Below are 17,532 nucleotides of genomic sequence, written 5' to 3'. Positions count from 1 at the left end.
TGTCAACTCTGCTCATCATCTATACATTGGCCCAGTTCACATGGATCAATGTGATATGCACACAATAAAGTCACCACAAGTTATTTTTTAGCAAGATGACCAGCCTTATGAACATGTTTAAAACTACAATGACTCCACAATTCTCTCAAGTTTATGACCTCTCTGATCCATTAACCTAAAAGAAACTGACATCCCACCAGGGGCTCTGTGAGTATTCCAGCACATTTTGTACTTTCCAGAGTTGAAAAGGATATCATGCTGTCTAAACTGTGCCATGCTGAACTGCTATCTTGTCATACATTAGCATATTCACAAGACCAGTTGTCATGTTAGAAAAGGTATGTTAGAATTACTTCATCACATCAAATGGGATCATGTGAATCTCTCTCAAAATAAAATAACTAAATTAGCATACATTACAAATATATCATATTCACCATGCTGCTCATGGGGTCTCAAGAGCAGGATATTACCCACAAGCTATAGATAGGAACTCTCAGTCTGGGGCAAGTGATGCACTGTATTCTTGGTGCTTGGGGGGGGGAATAGTGGGAGGGCTTCTAGTGTCCTGGCCCCACTGCTGGACCTCCTGATGGCACCTGGTATTTTTGGCCACAGTATGACAGAGTGTTGGACTGGATGGGCCATTGGCCTGATCCAGCATTGGCTTCTCTTATGCTCTTATGTTCTTATTTATGGAACCATTTGGGGCTACAGTGGGAGAAGAAGCAGCAGCAAAGGAAGTCATTCTCCACTGACAGTAATCCTTCTGTCAGTGGAAGCTTTCTGTAGGATCCAAGCCATCATTCTACCCGTTTCTCCAAGCATGCCTTGAGAATGGAAAAACCTGTAAAAGGAGGACTCTTTGGGGCTACTCTGCTTCGCCAGCATCTTTTCTCTGTCCCTTCCCCTATTATTATTTGCAAAATTTGGCTTCACATAGCAGAATGGCATCTGATCTATGATTCTTTGTTTTTTCAACATACTTTTTAAAAAAGGAGTCTACTTCTTTGTTGTCTCTTTGGTTTGCTAAATCAGTTGAAATGCATTCTGTTACATTATGTTGTTCCCCTTCCCCATGAGAATAGTTTAATGAATGGTTTATTGTGAATGGAATATTGAGGTTTAAATTTCCCTCTCTATGGCAAACTAGCTAAAGGAATGTTAACCTCTCTTTTGGAAACTAAATTCTAGCTGCCAGTGGATATTGTTTGTCAGGCAAACAACCTCTTTCCATCCCCACCCAGAATGTTCTCCCCCCCTCATGTCATTCTCATATTTCCCCCCCAAAAAAACAACCCACTTCTTTTTAGAAAATAAGCTTAGCTATGCATCAGCTGATTTGGTATTATCTTATATCTTCATGTTGGGAACACAGTTTAATGCTGCCGTTGAAGGCTAAGTTTTGTAGGTGATCAGTATGGGGGGACTGCTTCCATCAAGGAATCTACATTACCAAATGAGTGTTCAATTAACAGCAGGTTACTTTGTATTTTAAAATACATGTCTCTTGTAATTCAATTGTATGTAAAAGTGATTGCCACTAAAGTATCAAAGAGAAGCCGCATTAGAAAAAATGAAACAATTTAACAAAACCACTGTCTACATCAGGGATCCCCAACATGATGCTTGTGGGCACCATAGTGCCCGGCAATACATTTTCTGGCACCCGTCAAGTGGTTTAGACAGTGGGTGGGGCCAGATGGGGCTTTCCCCCAGTAAGGCTCCAATGGGCTCCATTTGCCTTGGACAACCTGATTTGGCCCCTTCTACTGGTGCCTGTAATTACCATCAGGTAAGGAGGAAACTGAGTCCCTTGTCAGATTTGGTTGCAAAGTCCAGTAGCTTAGTGACGTCTTGGGGGGGGGGCAGTATCTTGACTTATTTGTGCTCCCTTTTGTGTGTGTGTGTGTCCTTCTGATAAGGAAGAAGAGTCCATTGTAGAGGTCTGGTGTGGAAGCGGGCCAAGGAATCAGATCTATGGACTATATCATCAGCCCCAGTACTGACAACCATTGCATGAGGTCCACCGATCTCTGCCAGATTTATTTCACCCCTTTCAACAATTTGCAAGCAGAAACAGTTTGAATATTCTGACCTTCTTCGTCTGAATGGACGAAGTTTGTGGACTATATCCCTGGAGTGTGTGAGATTGCTCTTTCTTTCTTTCTTTCTTTCTTTCTTTCTTTCTTTCTTTCTTTCTTTCTTTCTTTCTTTCTTTCTTTCTTTCTTTCTTTCTTTCTTTCTTTCTTTCACATTGATCAGGCAACCATGTGCCTGAAGAGCCTGCATAGTGGACTTGGTGTCCTATCTCACATTCTCTGCCTCCTTGGCTCTGTGGAGGATATTGTCCAGGGAAGGATAAAGGTGGATTCCTTGTTATCGTAGGTAGGCCATTAGAACTAGGGATGGGCACAAACCAGGAAAATGAAGGTTTGTCCTGGTTTGTGGTCCGTGGGGTCTCATGAACCATGAACCTTCCCGTTTACCAAACTGGTCCATTTTGTGAGGTTCATGATGTGGTAGAGCAGCTCTCCCATGGGCTAGAGATGCCAAAGTCACAGGGAGTCTCCAGTTCACTCTCCTCTACCTGCCCTCCAAGTTTGGTGAGGATTGAATATAGGGGGACAAGTTATAGCCCCCAAAGGCAGGTGCCCCTAGGAAAGTGCTCTCTGAGGAAATCACAGCCACAGGTTCATGAATGTGTTGAATGGCCCTCCTGCAAGCTAATCAAATTTACGAAGGACCTCCCCAGGAAGCCCCTCTACCTGCTCCTCAAGTTGTGTGCAGCTTGGCTTTGGGGGGGCAAGTAGCGGCCCCTGAAAGCAGGTGTCCCCAGGAAAGTGCTCTCTGGGGAAATTACAGCAGCCACAGGTTTAGGAGTGTGCTGATGTGAATGAACCCTCTGCAAGCTAGATGCATCAAACTCACAGTGGACTTCCTCAAGATGCCCCTTTGTGTTAGGTAGTTCATGAGGGGGAAGGTCTAGCATGGGAGGCGAATGGCAAGTTGGAAAACCAAGTCTGTGGGCAGGTACAGCAAGGCCAGCTGATGATGCCAAGCCTGGCAGGCAGGTGCCCAGAGGTGCGGGATCTTAGGTTTCAAAGTGCAAAAGGGGGGAAGGTCTAGCATGGGAAGGGGGTGGCAAGATGGAAAACCAAGTTGATGGGTAGGTACATCAAGGGCAGCTGGTGATGGCAATCCCAGCATATGGGTGCCCAGATGTGCAGAAATATAGGATCTGAAGTTCCAAAGTGCAAAAGGGGGGAGGTCTAGTGCGGGAGGGGGGTGGCAAGTTATAAAACCAAGTCTATGGGCAGGTACAGCAAGGGCAGCTGGTGATGCCAGACCCAGCAAGTGGGTGCCCAGAGGTGCAGAAGTAAAGGATCTTAGGGTCCAAAGTGCAAAAGGGGGGAAGGTCTAGCATGGGAGTGGCAAGTTCTAAAACCAAGTCAATGGATAGGTACAACAAGGGCAGCTGGTGATGCCAAATCCATCTCCATTGCTTTAACAATTAATTAATTGGCACCAGTGTGTCTAGCTCATAAACTACCTAACACAAACCTAACAAACCTCCGTGAAAAACATGGCGGCGCAATGTTCATGGCAAAATTAGTTTTGTGGCAAGGTTCATGCCCATCCCTAATTACAACTACCAAGACTTTAGTAAACATCCATGGAGATGATGCCAGCCCAAAGGGTAAGGCCTTGTATTGGAAATGCTAGCCCTGAAAATAAAAAAAAGGAAGGTGGAATATGCAGGTAAGCATTTCAAAGGTCAAAGGAAATCATGTGATCATTCTGCTGAATACTCTGCAGAATGCAGTGAAGGGGTTCAAACCAGAACCTGTGCTTCTTTACTCATAAATTCAACTGTCTTTGATTTGGAATTGTTCTCCATTCCCAGGATCTTTTTGAGACTACAAATAGAATGGAATAAATGCCATGGAAATGCTGTTCTAAGGGCAACAGTTCCACTGTCCCTATGTGCACTAAATGTTGAATAGGTCATGACAGAAAAAAAAGTGTCTTGTTCTGTCTTGGGAAGTGGGAAAGCACAATATGTGTGTGTGTGGGTGGGTGGGAATTCTATACTGTGTCCCTTCTAGATGATGGAGAATGCCCACAGGTTGGTCACAGACTCCATCCAGATGTGGGGAAATTGCAGGAGTTGACTCCCAACCATATAGTCAGGTGGATGGTCTTTGCTTTGTTGGTTCCTGTCCTGTTAGGAGGGAATTGTCTCTGTTGGAATCTGGACCTATAGTCAAAGGTGCAAGAGCTCCTAAAATCCTTTTGCTCCCATTTTTTTAAATGCGGATAAACCTGAAATAGACAGAGGGTCCATCTTACAATGCTTTAGCCATAGGCTCCTTCAAACCATTATATTGGTGGCCTGTGCTCTGGCACCGAAGAACTGCATGGTCTCTTGGGATGCGTCTGCTGCAAATTTTGCAGCTCTTAAGTGTCAAGGGGTCAGTGTCTGGCTCCTGAAAGATGGCCCTGGTGAAATTTTAGAGCATGGCGGAGGCTCAGATTGTCAGAGAGGCTATTCCATGGGATTCCCTAGGGCCGTCTCATCATCATCATCATCCACTGAATCCTTAAACATGTTGTCCACATTCTTAGGTAAAACTGCTCCTGAATGTAAGACTATGACCGGAGTATCCAGCAGAGGATCCTGAGGTCTTCGATGTTGCCTGCTGGAAGGCAAATACCTTTTTTTTTCTTTGCCTGTAAGAATATGCCATTGCGTGGAACTGCCCATTCTTCCTTTAGTACGTGATCAAAGAATTCAGGGAATAGACAACCTGGGAACCCCTTGGATAGCCTCTTAAAGCTCTAAATTGTTTGAAGCCAGTGATCTAGGTTTTTCTGTTGTATCCAGCTGGTAGGTAAGAGAAGGAAATCTCTTTTAATCTGAAATGTTCTGGCTGGAAAGGCCGAAAAGAATTTCCCTAGGAAAGACCAAGGATAATTTTCTGACCACTCCCCTTCCTCTTTATCAGAGCTTGTTGCCATAGATCCTATGGTTAAAAGGAGCTCCTCCACCCCCAAACCCAAACCAAAGTATGGTCTAGGCTGAATACATTACACATGCCCTCACCAAAACTTGGCTTTCTTTTCCAGACCTCATTGCTGCCCATTTCTCTTTGAAAGTTCTTCCATCTCCACTCTCCCTTGCTGTTTCTTCTTGTCCCCCCCACTGACTTGTAAATTAATAAATGTTATTCTCTCATAGCACAAGACTTGGAGATGGATCCATCAAGGCTTTTTTGCTCACTCTTACCCAATTCTCCTTCTTGTTACAGGTCCCATAATTCCTATAATAGCCTTTATGGTACTCAAAGAAGACCTGCCCTTCTTTTTTCACTGGAGGAAAAGTTTGTTGGATCCAACCCACAGTATGCCGCATGAGCACACTGAAGAGATGGCAGCTGAGATCAGAAATAACATACCAGGGTAACTATTACAAAGGACTAATAAGGTAGATATTCAGAGACAAAGCTAAACTTCAGGAGCCCTTGAAAGCAGCCGGGGCAAGTGCCTGAAGTCTTTTTTGAGAACATGCTTATTACAGAAATACTTTCTAGAAGTGCCGAAAGATTGCAGAAGTTGCTGCAAGGTATTTACATTTTAAACCTCCCAGTATTGTTTCCATGGCTCTGCCTACCTACTTCTTTTTAACACGGCACATTGATTTCAATCCTCCAGCAAGTGCTAAAAATTTGAGTGTTGAATGACAAGAGTCACATAGAAGGTTATTGCTTGACATGAGTTACTCAAGCAAGTCTGCTGACAGTCAGGAGAGATCAAAAGCAGATCAGATTGCTTAACAAACTAGATGTCACTGTACTGAAAAGGACTGAACTGAGAATCCTGGAGAGCTGTGAAATTGAGGGGCAATTGATGGAGCCAAACCGGTAGATGTATTAATAAAATCCCTATTCGTCTTGGGTCCTTTGTTTATAAGAGTGTCTAGTATATAACAGATTAATGTCCAACCATATAATACTTTAGAGTAAGAACAGCTCAGCTGTTACATGAAATTTTGGCTCTGCAAGTAGAGACACCAGTAAGCTGCTCTTAACTTTTAAAACGTTAAGTCTTAAATTTTATCTGTTTTATTTAAAACCCTCAAAAGATGGCTTCCTCCCTTCCCATCATCAGCAAACAACAGAATATACTACCAATAAAACAAGCCCAAAGAATTAATAAATACATTAAAAAGAGGAGTATGTTTAGTCCTAATGAAATACAATATATAACAATTCTTTTGATTTAAGGATAAGTCTTCCTCTTTGCCACGTGGGTTTTTGCAATGGACTGCTTTGTTCCCATCGCCTTGCTTGGCTGCTTTGTGGTTGGCTCTTTCCGCTTGGGTGAACCACCTTTTCTCTGTTCCCTCTGTCGGCCTTCGCAATGAGGAGGCACATCAGTGGGGCAACCACTGAGAGTAGCAGCACCCAGGAGGTAATCACCCCCCCCTTCCTTCCCCCAGGAGCTTGGTGGCAGCTGTGGCTGCCGTAAAGGCCACAAACCGGGAGGGCTGCCTCAGCCCCTGGTGGATCAGCATGGGGGGTGGAAAATCTTGATGGGAGTCGCGACAACCTGGATTGCTGCGTGCCCCCCCCCACGGCCTAGAGCACTGTGAAGGCTCCTTGCTATGTCTCCTTTGGGTCTCAGTAAGTCAGGGTGGGGAGCCATGGCAGACACTGCGGCAGCCTGGATCACAGAGCATGCCCCCACTAGAGCATCAGACCAGGGCCACAAACTGCGAGACACCCTGCAGATTTTGTTGGGAGTTCAATCAAGGGTGTTGTCGGAGGGCCTGGGGCAAGTACAATCATAATTGTGAGCTGTGCTTGGGTTACCACCAATGTTCCCTCTAAGCTGTGGAATCTTCTGAGCAAAAATTCTACTTTGTGAGCTACTGGCATTAAAGTTGTGAGCGAACGATTTGGCTACTGCATAAATTAGTTTGCTCTGGAGCCGTCCTTCCTGAGCGAAGACAGAAATGTGTGAGCTGGAGGCTAAAAAACTGTGAGCTTGCTCACACTAACTCAGCTTAGAAGGAACACTGGTTACCACCCCAAGGTGACTTGCTCCCGTTCCTCCAACTCTCAGCAGCCCTTTCAAGGCAACAGGCCCTCCTCCAATGGCACCTCACGTAAGACTGGGGGATTCAGCAGTGTCTCCTTTTTCTGCCACTTCAGTTCAGAAGTGAGCTGACTAGCATTGACTGGGGTTTAGCCATCACCCCAGTCAAGCTGCACACCCTCCTCCCCCTTCTAGAGGCTTATTTTTGCCGGCCTGCGACAGCTTATCAGGAAGGTCTTCACCCTCGGTTTCCCAATCCCAACAGCTGCAGCCAACCTCAAATCTATCAGTGAGAATCCAGTTGCTGCAAAAATACAGGAGTACACTGCTGACTGTATCACCGGTCCTTTTGAGACCCTTCTGTTTACCAACCTACGGGTATCCCCATTGGGACTTGTTCCAAAGAAGACTCCAGGTAAATTCAGGCTAATCCATCACTTGTCATATCCAAAGTCGTCCTCAGTTAATGATGCCATCCACCTTGAACTTTGCTTCATAAAATACATATCTTTCGATCACACAGTGGGCCTGGTCTGGGCCTGTGGTCCAGGAGCACTCATGGCCAAATGTGATATACAGTCAGCTTTCTACCTGTTCCCAGTTCATCCCAGAGGCATTTGCCTGCTGAGCTTTAAGTTCAAAGCTGTTGGGTTGCTCCGTGGCATGTGTGCCATTCAAGGCCTTTAGCACCTTTTTGGAATGGGCAGCAAGAGCAGAGCCTGCACCATGCACATTACACATTATTTAGATGATTTTCTTTTCATTGGCTTGGCGGATAGCAGCGCCTGTGGAAAACACCTTGCCACATTTCAAGCATTGGCAAGGGAACTGGGAGTGCCGCTGGTGCAGGACATGACTGAGGGCCCCTCAATGTCGCTAACCTATCTAGCGATCCAGTTGGATTGGGTGAGTGGGATGTCCAGCCTGCTGGAGGATAAACTTCTAGCAATGCAGGCTAGTATTGTCCCGTACCAAGTGTACATTGCAGGACCTGCAGTCGCTAGTGGGCCATCTTAACTTCACTTGAGGATAGTTACACCAGGCAGGGCATTCTGTGCGCACCTGGCACAGGCTATGGTGGGTGCTTCCGCACTCCATCCCCATATTCAGATAACTAAGAACATGACTATCAAACTATCACACAATTGCACTCATTTCACACGCTAGCCATTCGAGTGGTATTGTCTGCATATCTGAGGTTGTTGATGTTTTCCCCAGCAATCTTAATTCTAACTTGTGATTCATCCAGGCCGGCATTTCACATGATGTACTCTGCATACAAATTAAATAAGCAGGGTGACAATATGCATCCCTGCCGTATTCCTTTTTCTATTCTAAACCAATCAGTTGTTCCATGTCTGGTTCTAACTGCTGCTTCTTGACCCTTATACAGGTTTCTCAGGAGATATGTGAGGTGGTCTGGTACATTCATCTCTTTAAGGACTTGCCACAGTTTGTTGTAGCCCACACGACCAAAGGCTTTAGCATAGTCAATGAAGCAGAAGTAGATGTTTTTCTGGTACTCCCTTACTTTCTCCATAATCCAGCAAAATGTTGGCAATTTGATCTCTCATTCCTCTACCTCTTCGAAACCCAACTTGTACTTCTGGCAGTTCTCTATCCGTACTGCTGATGTCTAGCTTATAGGATCTTCAGCATGAACTTGCTAGCATGTGAAATGAGTGCAATTGTGTGATAGCTTGAACATTCCTTAGCATTGCCCTTCTTTGGGATTGGAATGTAAACTGACCTTTTCCAATCCTGTAGCTACTGTTGCGGTTTCCAAATTTGCTGGCACATGGAGTGCAGCACTTTAACAGCACCATCTTTCAGGAGTTTGAATAGCTCATCTGGGATACCATCATCTCTGCTAGCTTTGTTGTCAGTCATGCTTTCTAAGGCCCATTTGACCGCACACCAGGATGTCTGGCTTGAGGTCAGTGATCACACCTTCATGGTTGTCAAGGATCCTTCTTGTATAGGTCTTCTGTGTATTCTTGCCACCTCTTCCTAATCTCTTCTGCTTCTGTTAGGTCCTTACTGTTTTTGTCCTTTATCACGGCCAGTTTTGCATGGAACATTCCCTTGATTTCTCCAATTTTCTTGAAAAGATCTCTAGTCCTTCCCATTCTATTGTTTTCCTCTATTACTTTGCCCTGTTCATTCAGGAAGGCCTACTTATCACTCCTTGCTGTTCTCTGGAAATCTGCATTCAGTTGGGTAAATCTTTCCTTTTCATTTTTGCCTTTCACTTTCCTCCTTTCCTCAGCTACTTGTAAACCCTCATCAGACAGCCACTTTCTTGCATTTCTCTTTCTTTGGGATCGTGCTGATTGCTGTCTCCTGTACAATGTCACGAACCTCCGTTCATAGTTCTTCAGGCACTCTGTCTATCAAATCTAGTCCCTTAAACCTATTCTTCATCTCCACTGTATATTCATAAGGGATGTGATCTAGGTCAAACCTGAATGGCCTAGAGGTTTTCCCAGCTTTCTCCAGTTTAAGTCTGAATTTTACAATGAGTAGCTCATGAACAATGACAGGGTCAAACAATTAATTATCCAGAGTGACTTCCCAGATCATCTGTCTGTAGTGTCTCTGCTTGGCAAGGAGATGACAAGCAACACTTCAGTCTATGGGCAAAGCCTCCACCATCCTCAAGAACAAGCCGAAAAGTGGAACTGATGCCCCTGCTCTATATCCCTCGTCACTGTCTGCAGAGGGAGAGCTATCTGTATGTAGGGTTGCCATCTCTGGGTTCGGAAATACCTGGAGATCTGACAGTGGAGCCTGGGAGAATGGGGTATAATGCCATGCAGTACACCTTCCAAAGCAGCCATTTTCTACAGGAGAAGTGGAATAAGTGTTTTAAATCAATAATTAATAAATAAGTGATTTATGTAGACTAGAGATCAGTTGTAATTCTGGGAGATCTCCAACCACCCCCTGGAGGCTGGCAGCCCTATCTGCATGCCTGAGTGACTAAGGGAATACATCCACATACTGTATACTCAAAGAAATTAAGAATATGTTCATATTTGTGTATTATATAATACACCTGCATAAACGAAGACAAAAAGAGAGGGACAATCAGTACATATGTGATGTGTATTGTATGGAGTGCAGTGGGAGAATGAGAAGGTGTAAATCTGTTTGGTTCTGGTGTGACAATATAACAACGGACCAAAAAAAATAAGATTGTACAGCTACTATGGTGACTAGTCAAAGCTCCATAAAAGTTTGCAGAAATCTTTGGTAACCTTAACTAGAACTATTACAATCACTCCGTTTGTCAAGTCAAATTGTGCAACCATTGTTACCAAGCTAAATTGCTACTTGGCAAAATGAAAAGTGTTTTCTTTTGCGAGAAGCAACACAAAATGTATTTTATGCTGCTTGTGACTTTGTAATATTTTAATGTACAATCTTTTTTTAAAAATCTGCATCTATTATTAATAATTGTATCCTTCCAAAAATACCCAAGGCAACCAACAATAAAAATTTAACAAATCCATAAAAATAAAAATACAATACAATGAAAACATATATAGAAAAACTATAAATAGAATAATAGAACAAGTAGGCAACATAAACTGAACTATATACCAAGTGAAACAGAAGTATCTTTAACTAACACATGAATAACAATAAGTAAGGCATACACTAATCTCTTGTGGGAGAATGTAAAAGCAGCTGTGCTGAATCAGGAGCCCATTTCACACAGTGGCTAACTGGATGTACCAAGTAGGGCATGGAAGTAAAGCATTTTTGCCTCCTAGCACTGGTATTCAGAGAATTACCACCTTTGAATATTGAGGCTCCAGGCTCTGAATTAGGGTTGCTATTCTACAACTGTGGTGTTACCACAGAAGAAGCCAGTGTGGTGTACTGGTTAAGGGTGGTAGACTCTAATCTGGGAGAACCGGGTTTGATTCCCCACTCCTCCACATGAAGCTAGCTGGGTGACCCTGGGTCAGTCACAGTTCTCTGAGTTCTCTCAGGCCCACCTACCTCACAGGGTGTCTGTTTTGGGGCAAGAAGGGGAAGGCAATTGTAATCTGTTTTGAGACTCCTTTGGGTAGAGAAAAGCGGGATATAAAAACCACCACTGCCACCACCTCCTCCTCCTCCTGAAGTTGGCAGCAACCCTAGGTCACTTAGTGGGGGGTACCTAGAACAGGACTTCAGCAGATTATCTCATTTAAAAGATGGTCTTTCAGACACTCCAGTTTGAAAGGGCTTTAAAGAGCAAAACTATGAGCTGCACTTGGAAATATACTGGAAGCCAATGAAGGTCAATAAATACTGGTGTAATATGCTCACTATGGAATGTATCTGGTAATATCAAAGATGTAGCATTTTGGACCAGCTGCAATTTGAGAAGTCTTTAAAAGGTCTCCCCACATAGAGTACATTACAGTAGTGTAAGTTTTGTGTCTCCAGAAGATGGACAGCTGAAGCTGGATCTTTAGAATGACATCCTATGACCTTCACGGAGTACATAAAGGTTGTTAGGATAGTGACAAAATGGTACTACAGCACAATTAAAAGCAACAAAGGGAAACTGAAGTTGATCCGTATTGGTTTGCATTCTTAGGGAGTATACAGGGAGAATAAAGATTTCCAGTAATACAATGGGTTGGTAATCAGTAATTTACTTCAACAGTGCATAACTCCGCATTTATGCACTGGTGAAGTAAGTGGGATCAGGCAATTTGTGCCTGTCAGACTTAAATATTGATCCTCCCCCCCCCCAAAAAAAAAACAGACTCCCTTTTTGTGCTTATTGTATAAGCTTTAGGAAGCCTCTTGATTGCAGAGCTGACTTAAAACACGTGTTCAGTATTTCCCAAAATCTTTTAAGGATGTATACTCATTTTGGTGGCCAATGACAAGCGGAAAAGGACTTGTATGACAGTGGAGTGATTATCAGGCTTTGCCTAGCATGTTGCCACTGAGGGACCTTCATCACAGACAGATGAAGGAAGTTGGCATATTTTAGCTTATAGAGGTGAGAAGTGGGGGGACTGGGGGAATATTACAGAAATTTGCATGCCTTAAAAGGTTCCTTCTTCTCTACAGAAAAGGCTGTTTAGCTGTGAATTACTACTGGCAAAGCAGATTTAGATTAAGATGCTAAGCTCTGACTTCTAACTGTAAAAAACTGTAAAAAAGATGAGTCTTTGAAAATCTTGTATACAGCACTGCTAGGTTTTTAAAATGTTTTGTAACATAGGGCAATACTTTTTTATCCCCATATGGTAGAGTGGATTTGATGATGACAGAACTGTGGCTTCTTCAAGGCAATCTAGAGTTTACCTCACCAGCATTTGTGGCTCAGTTAAGATATGAATTGGAGCCTGACTCATAGTTCAAACCCTTAGCCACTATCCACATCACTTCTCTAGATGTCCAGAAACTGCAGAATTACCAACAACCAAGGTTAGGTAGAATCTAGCTTGTTTAGAAAATGGCTTGGGAACTGGACCAAGTGTCCAACGAGGTTCAGTCTGCAAATACTTTCATATTCATTCAACCAATAACTTTGATCAAACACTTCATGAGGTTCTGTGCTCTCAAATATTGTGCATTAAAAAGAGTGAATAATACATTGATAAATATTTTATTACCTTTGTCTTTTATGCATGTTAAATTCTAAAAGATGTATTTTCTACCAATCCACTCATTTTCTTCAGTCAACTCCCATAAATTATATTTTTAAAAGCCCCCAAATATGGTTAAACGTACAACCTACAGTTTGTCTACTTTCTCCTCCATCCACAACTTCAGTGATCATCTCATGGGGCCATTTTCTTGAATGGTTCTAGTTTGGTATGTCTGCAATGCTTTTGGCTTCCTGCCACCATATGGCTGGTAAAGTTGATCTTTAGGCTTGCTGGGTAGACGTTAAACATATTTCCAAGATTGTTTGGTGTGTATATCTCAAATGCCAAGTGATTGTACAAATCCTGAACTACATACCTCTCAAGTCTTTTTTAAGTTTGCGGAGATCCTTTTGAAATTCTTCAAATTTTAACTGAGAAGCCTGAAATAAGTCTTGTGGCTCTGGAAGAGGGAAGATACATTGCTCTTTTCCAGCATCCTGACAGAAATATAAAACAAACATTTCCAAACATTAAAGATAAGAACTGTACTTTTTTATCTCCTGTACAAGAAAGCAAATATTGTATCAAAGCAGGACTGTAGCTTGGGTAGGGCCAGGGTTAGGGTTAGGACCCACATGGAGTATTAGTTTGCCATAAGAATTGTAGTTTTTAAAAGTTTTTTTTAAAAACTTGACAAGGAATTGACATTCAAATAATGGGATGTTATTTTTAAAATAGGAACACTTCTAGTTTTTTAAAAATCTACACTAATTTATACTGATCCTGAAAAAAAATCCCCCTTTAGTTACTATGACTAGACACTACAGGGCACTTAAAATAGAAAAAGAAGCTACTATTTAAGGAAGCTGTTAATTATAAGCAGGTAAAAGCTACCAACTTAAAACTTATTAGCTTCATATTAAGGAATTGTAACTATTAAAAATATGCATAACATGGACTAGGTGACAGGAGCGATAGAAATTTATGCTGCTTCTTAAGAAATCAGTGCTTCACTTCTGTGGCAATCCATACAAAGCCAGGAATCCCAGTATCATAACTATAGTTCTGTTGGTCCCATCATGTTTTAGTCAGAGTGTTGGACTAAGAGGACCTGGGTTCAAATTTTCACTGAGCTAGGAAGCCTCACTGGATGACCTACTTCAGAGGTTTATGAGACTAAAACAGAAAGGAAATCTATATGCCATCTCAAGTACTATGGAGGAAGGCTGGGATAAAAATAGAGGATACATAAGATGTGAAGTGACAGCCCTACAAACAAATAGGTTGGGCACTCTTGCTTATCAGTTCTTTGGTGGGGAGATGAAAAAAATGAACCAAGCTTTGAACTGAATTTAAAATGTAATAACAATTATATTTCTGAACTCCTTATGACCACAAAGGATTGCATCTCCAGCTGTGAAGCACAAAAGTTTCATTTATTAATATTGTAGGAAATAAGGACTTAGATTCAGAATAGCCCGAGTGGAAATTAACAAGAGGTACTGATCTCTCCCCCCCCCCCTTTCACCTTTCTGCCACAACTCATTGGGCCTTCAGAAACTTTTCTCCCAAGGGATACCTAAGAACTGTGCTACAATTACCGAGGGGGGTCTGCAATGGGGAAAGGGAATTATCAGAAAGCTTTTGATATACCTTCCTGTCAGTAGAAAACAGAGCTTGGAAAAAAAATTATCAGTTCAATATTTCTGTCTCATTATGTTCACTAGAATCATGATTCAAGAGATTTTTTCAGACTAATCTCTAAAAAATGATGTACAAATTTCCCTTGGAAAGGGTATCTGGGCTAGCACCAACACTTCACCAAAAATGTAGGCTTCATGGGTTAGGAAGGATGGGAGTTGTCCTCCTCCTGTTTTAGTGTGTGAAATTCACTTACATAGTTGTTTTCTAAGTACTACTGTGTCTAGCAGTCATTTACCAGAGAGACAGCAGCACCCCAATAAGCCCAGCAGCCCCCAGCTTTGGGTCTGGCCACTAAGGAAAGGAAGAGTGCCTACATGGATCAGTCAATGCCCTGGCAGTTGACCTAGAACCTACCAGTATAGAGTGTCTTGATGAGCAGGGGTCTCAGGGAGGGAGGCGGGCAAGACCTTGATTAGTGAGACAACAGGCACACCTCAAGGCAACTCTGAAGCAGCCTGAGGCTGCAGCTGGCCCACTGTCCTAAGAATCATGGACTCACAGGGCCTCATGGGGCTAGGAAAGGGGTGTTCAGACTCAAGCTATTTCAACCCTACCAATCCCTGGCAGAGGAGGATTCCCTTGTTTACTCTTGGCAAACCCAGGGGAGTGAAGCAAGAGCAAGCAGGCGGGGAGAGGAGGTAGAAGGTGCCATAAACTTTCATCCTTCTAGGTCTGAGAACGAGCATGGGCAGTGCTTGGAGAGATGAGGCAGGAATCGTCACCATGTAGTACTAATTTTAAACAGCATGGGCAATTAAATAGCAATTCAGCATATTGAGAAAGGCTTGTTTTGGAAGATACTGGTGACTGGCTAAGCTTGTGTCTACCCTTCTGGCATGCATTTTGCCAACTGCTTTTTATCTCCACAAAAAAAAGCATATCTAAGCCATCAACAGACACTAATCAAAGAAAGCTATTACCTAAATCACACACTGACATCCTTTTAAAATGACATTTTAAAAAATTGAGTTGAGATAGACGGAGCAGACAAAAATACGGCTACACATGTTTTTCATCAGCAGAAATAAAAGTGGCCCAAGGTGACCTTTTCAGTAAGAAAATGGAATGGGACAAAGCCTTCCTTCCATGCCATTCACCCACTTAAGAAAAACAGTGCCAGTAGCTGCATGTAGAATAGAAAAAATGTGTCATTTTAAATGAACTTGGAATTTCACAGAAGGTGTCCTTCCATCTTAAGACTGGAGAAGACAGCCATGTAGATCTCTGAGTGATCTTATGCCACTCATGGTTACCATGAGTTCTTCTGAGGAAAAAAATTATAAAGAAAATGTAAAAACAATACTCACCTCATCAAAATTACGCAGATAGTATGACACAATGTATGACAGAAGACTTCTGCTATTGTCCTGTGTAAAAATACAACATAATGGAGATTTAACTTACACAGTATCACACACACACACACACAATATCTGCATGTTTATAGTCTCAACTAGAGTAGTTTCTGTTCCTGGAAAAGAAGGAACTTTAATATAGTTTGGTAAAGGATGTCTCAAAGGACATCGAAGGAGGCCAAACTAATGTGCATCTGTGCAATTAATAAAGTGATTTGATGCTCTACACATATGAAGACAGACTAAACAGAAAAACGGGACGTAACATGCATTAATTAACTAGGAACCTTGTGGAATGAGCAGCACAAGAATATAGATTCTGAGCTATCTGGTTTCCCTTTTTCTGTCTTATAACAGAAGACCTTTTCTCTGGCCTCTCTTTCTATCCTTCTACAATTATTTCATTTACTGTCTATTAGTATTTTCAGATAGTGCAGCGTAAGGATAGGAAATAACAAGACAGATGAGATGCATACATTTATTAATAAGTAAATGCAAGCTGTCTGAATTACTATGATGTAGTCAAAGTAGTGGCTACTGTTTATAACTGAAAACTTTATTAATAGATAATTCAGTGAACTCGTTGTAGTAGGTACACGGAAGACAAAACTTCTTCATAATGTATAGAATTCATTACCATAGGAAGCTGCAATAACCACCAGAGCAGGTAGAGAAAGAGGTACTTTTCTCCCTTTCTCACAATACAAGAACTCGTGGGCACTCCATGAAATTGCTGAGCGGTTGGGTTAGAATGGATAATAGGAAGTACTTCTTCACCCAAAGAGTGATTAACACTTGGAATTCATTGCCACAGGAAGTGGTGGCAGCTACAAGCATGGACGGCTTCAAAAGGGAATTAAATAAGCATATGGAGCAGAGGTCCATCAGTGGCTATTAGCCACAAGGTATAGATAGGGGCTCTGGGGCAAGTGATGCTCTGTCTTCTTGGTGCTTGGGGGGTCAACAGTGGGAGGGCTTCTAATGTCCTGGCCCCACTGGTGGACCTCCTGATGGCACTGGTATTTCTGGCCACTGTGTGATACAGAGTGTTGGACTGGATGGGCCTTTGGCCTGATCCAACACTGGCATCTCTTATGTTCTTATGTTCTTACCAGCATAAATGGCTATTCAAAGTGATGGTCACAATCATGAAGAAGAGGTATGTTGACCATTATAGCTAAAAATGAAGCCTCTATATTCATAGGCAGAATACCTTCCACTTCTACATCTTGGTAACAAACAGAAAATGGCTTTTCCGGCATGCCCAACTTGAAAACTTCTCAGAGGCTTCTGGCTAGCCATTGTGGGAGAAAGAATGCTAGCCTAGATAGAGCTCTGGTACGACTAAGCACAAGAAGTATTATATTCTTAAAATTCTTATATTCTTTAAAGGGAAAAATGTCACAACTGATTTGTCATTTCATAGCTCATTAACAAAGAAAATACACACACAATTCAAAATGTAATACACATGTAACACCCATTTGGGGAAATATTCAAATGTGGGAATTATAAAACAAAATATTTTCTGGGAAGACTTAGAAAAGACAGACTACAGTTTTTATAAGTGACCAAAAAGCATGTTTTGAAGCTTATTATTAACAAATGTACATAATTTATTTACTTGACATTCTCAGAATCTCTTCTCTAATTACTTACACTTAATAGCTACAATTTCACCATAAATTAATACTAGTCCCATGGGCCTTGTATGCAAAACCTATTCATAAGTGTACAGTTTGTGTCTTGGTGGGAGATTAGGATCA

At 42.3% G+C, this 17,532-nt stretch overlaps 1 protein-coding gene across 1 annotated transcript in view; it reads right to left on the bottom strand.

Moving 5' to 3' along the window:
• The window catches only part of FMN2 (formin 2), a 267,533-nt gene that overhangs the window by 62,569 nt on the left and 187,432 nt on the right, over window positions 1-17,532 (bottom strand). The window contains exons 13-14 of the mRNA XM_015421613.1: window positions 15,719-15,778; window positions 13,084-13,204 (exon numbers count right to left, since the gene is read on the bottom strand). Of these exons, the coding sequence (XP_015277099.1) occupies window positions 13,084-13,204; window positions 15,719-15,778 (181 nt within the window). The remainder of the gene's footprint in view (window positions 1-13,083; window positions 13,205-15,718; window positions 15,779-17,532) is intronic.

This window comes from Gekko japonicus, unplaced genomic scaffold (assembly GCF_001447785.1).
Source record: "Gekko japonicus isolate JY-2015 unplaced genomic scaffold, Gekko_japonicus_V1.1 scaffold378, whole genome shotgun sequence".
In the NCBI taxonomy this organism is placed as follows: Eukaryota; Metazoa; Chordata; class Lepidosauria; order Squamata; family Gekkonidae; genus Gekko; species Gekko japonicus.
Note: the sequence above shows the minus strand (reverse complement) of the source record. Positions and strands in the feature narration are given on the sequence as shown.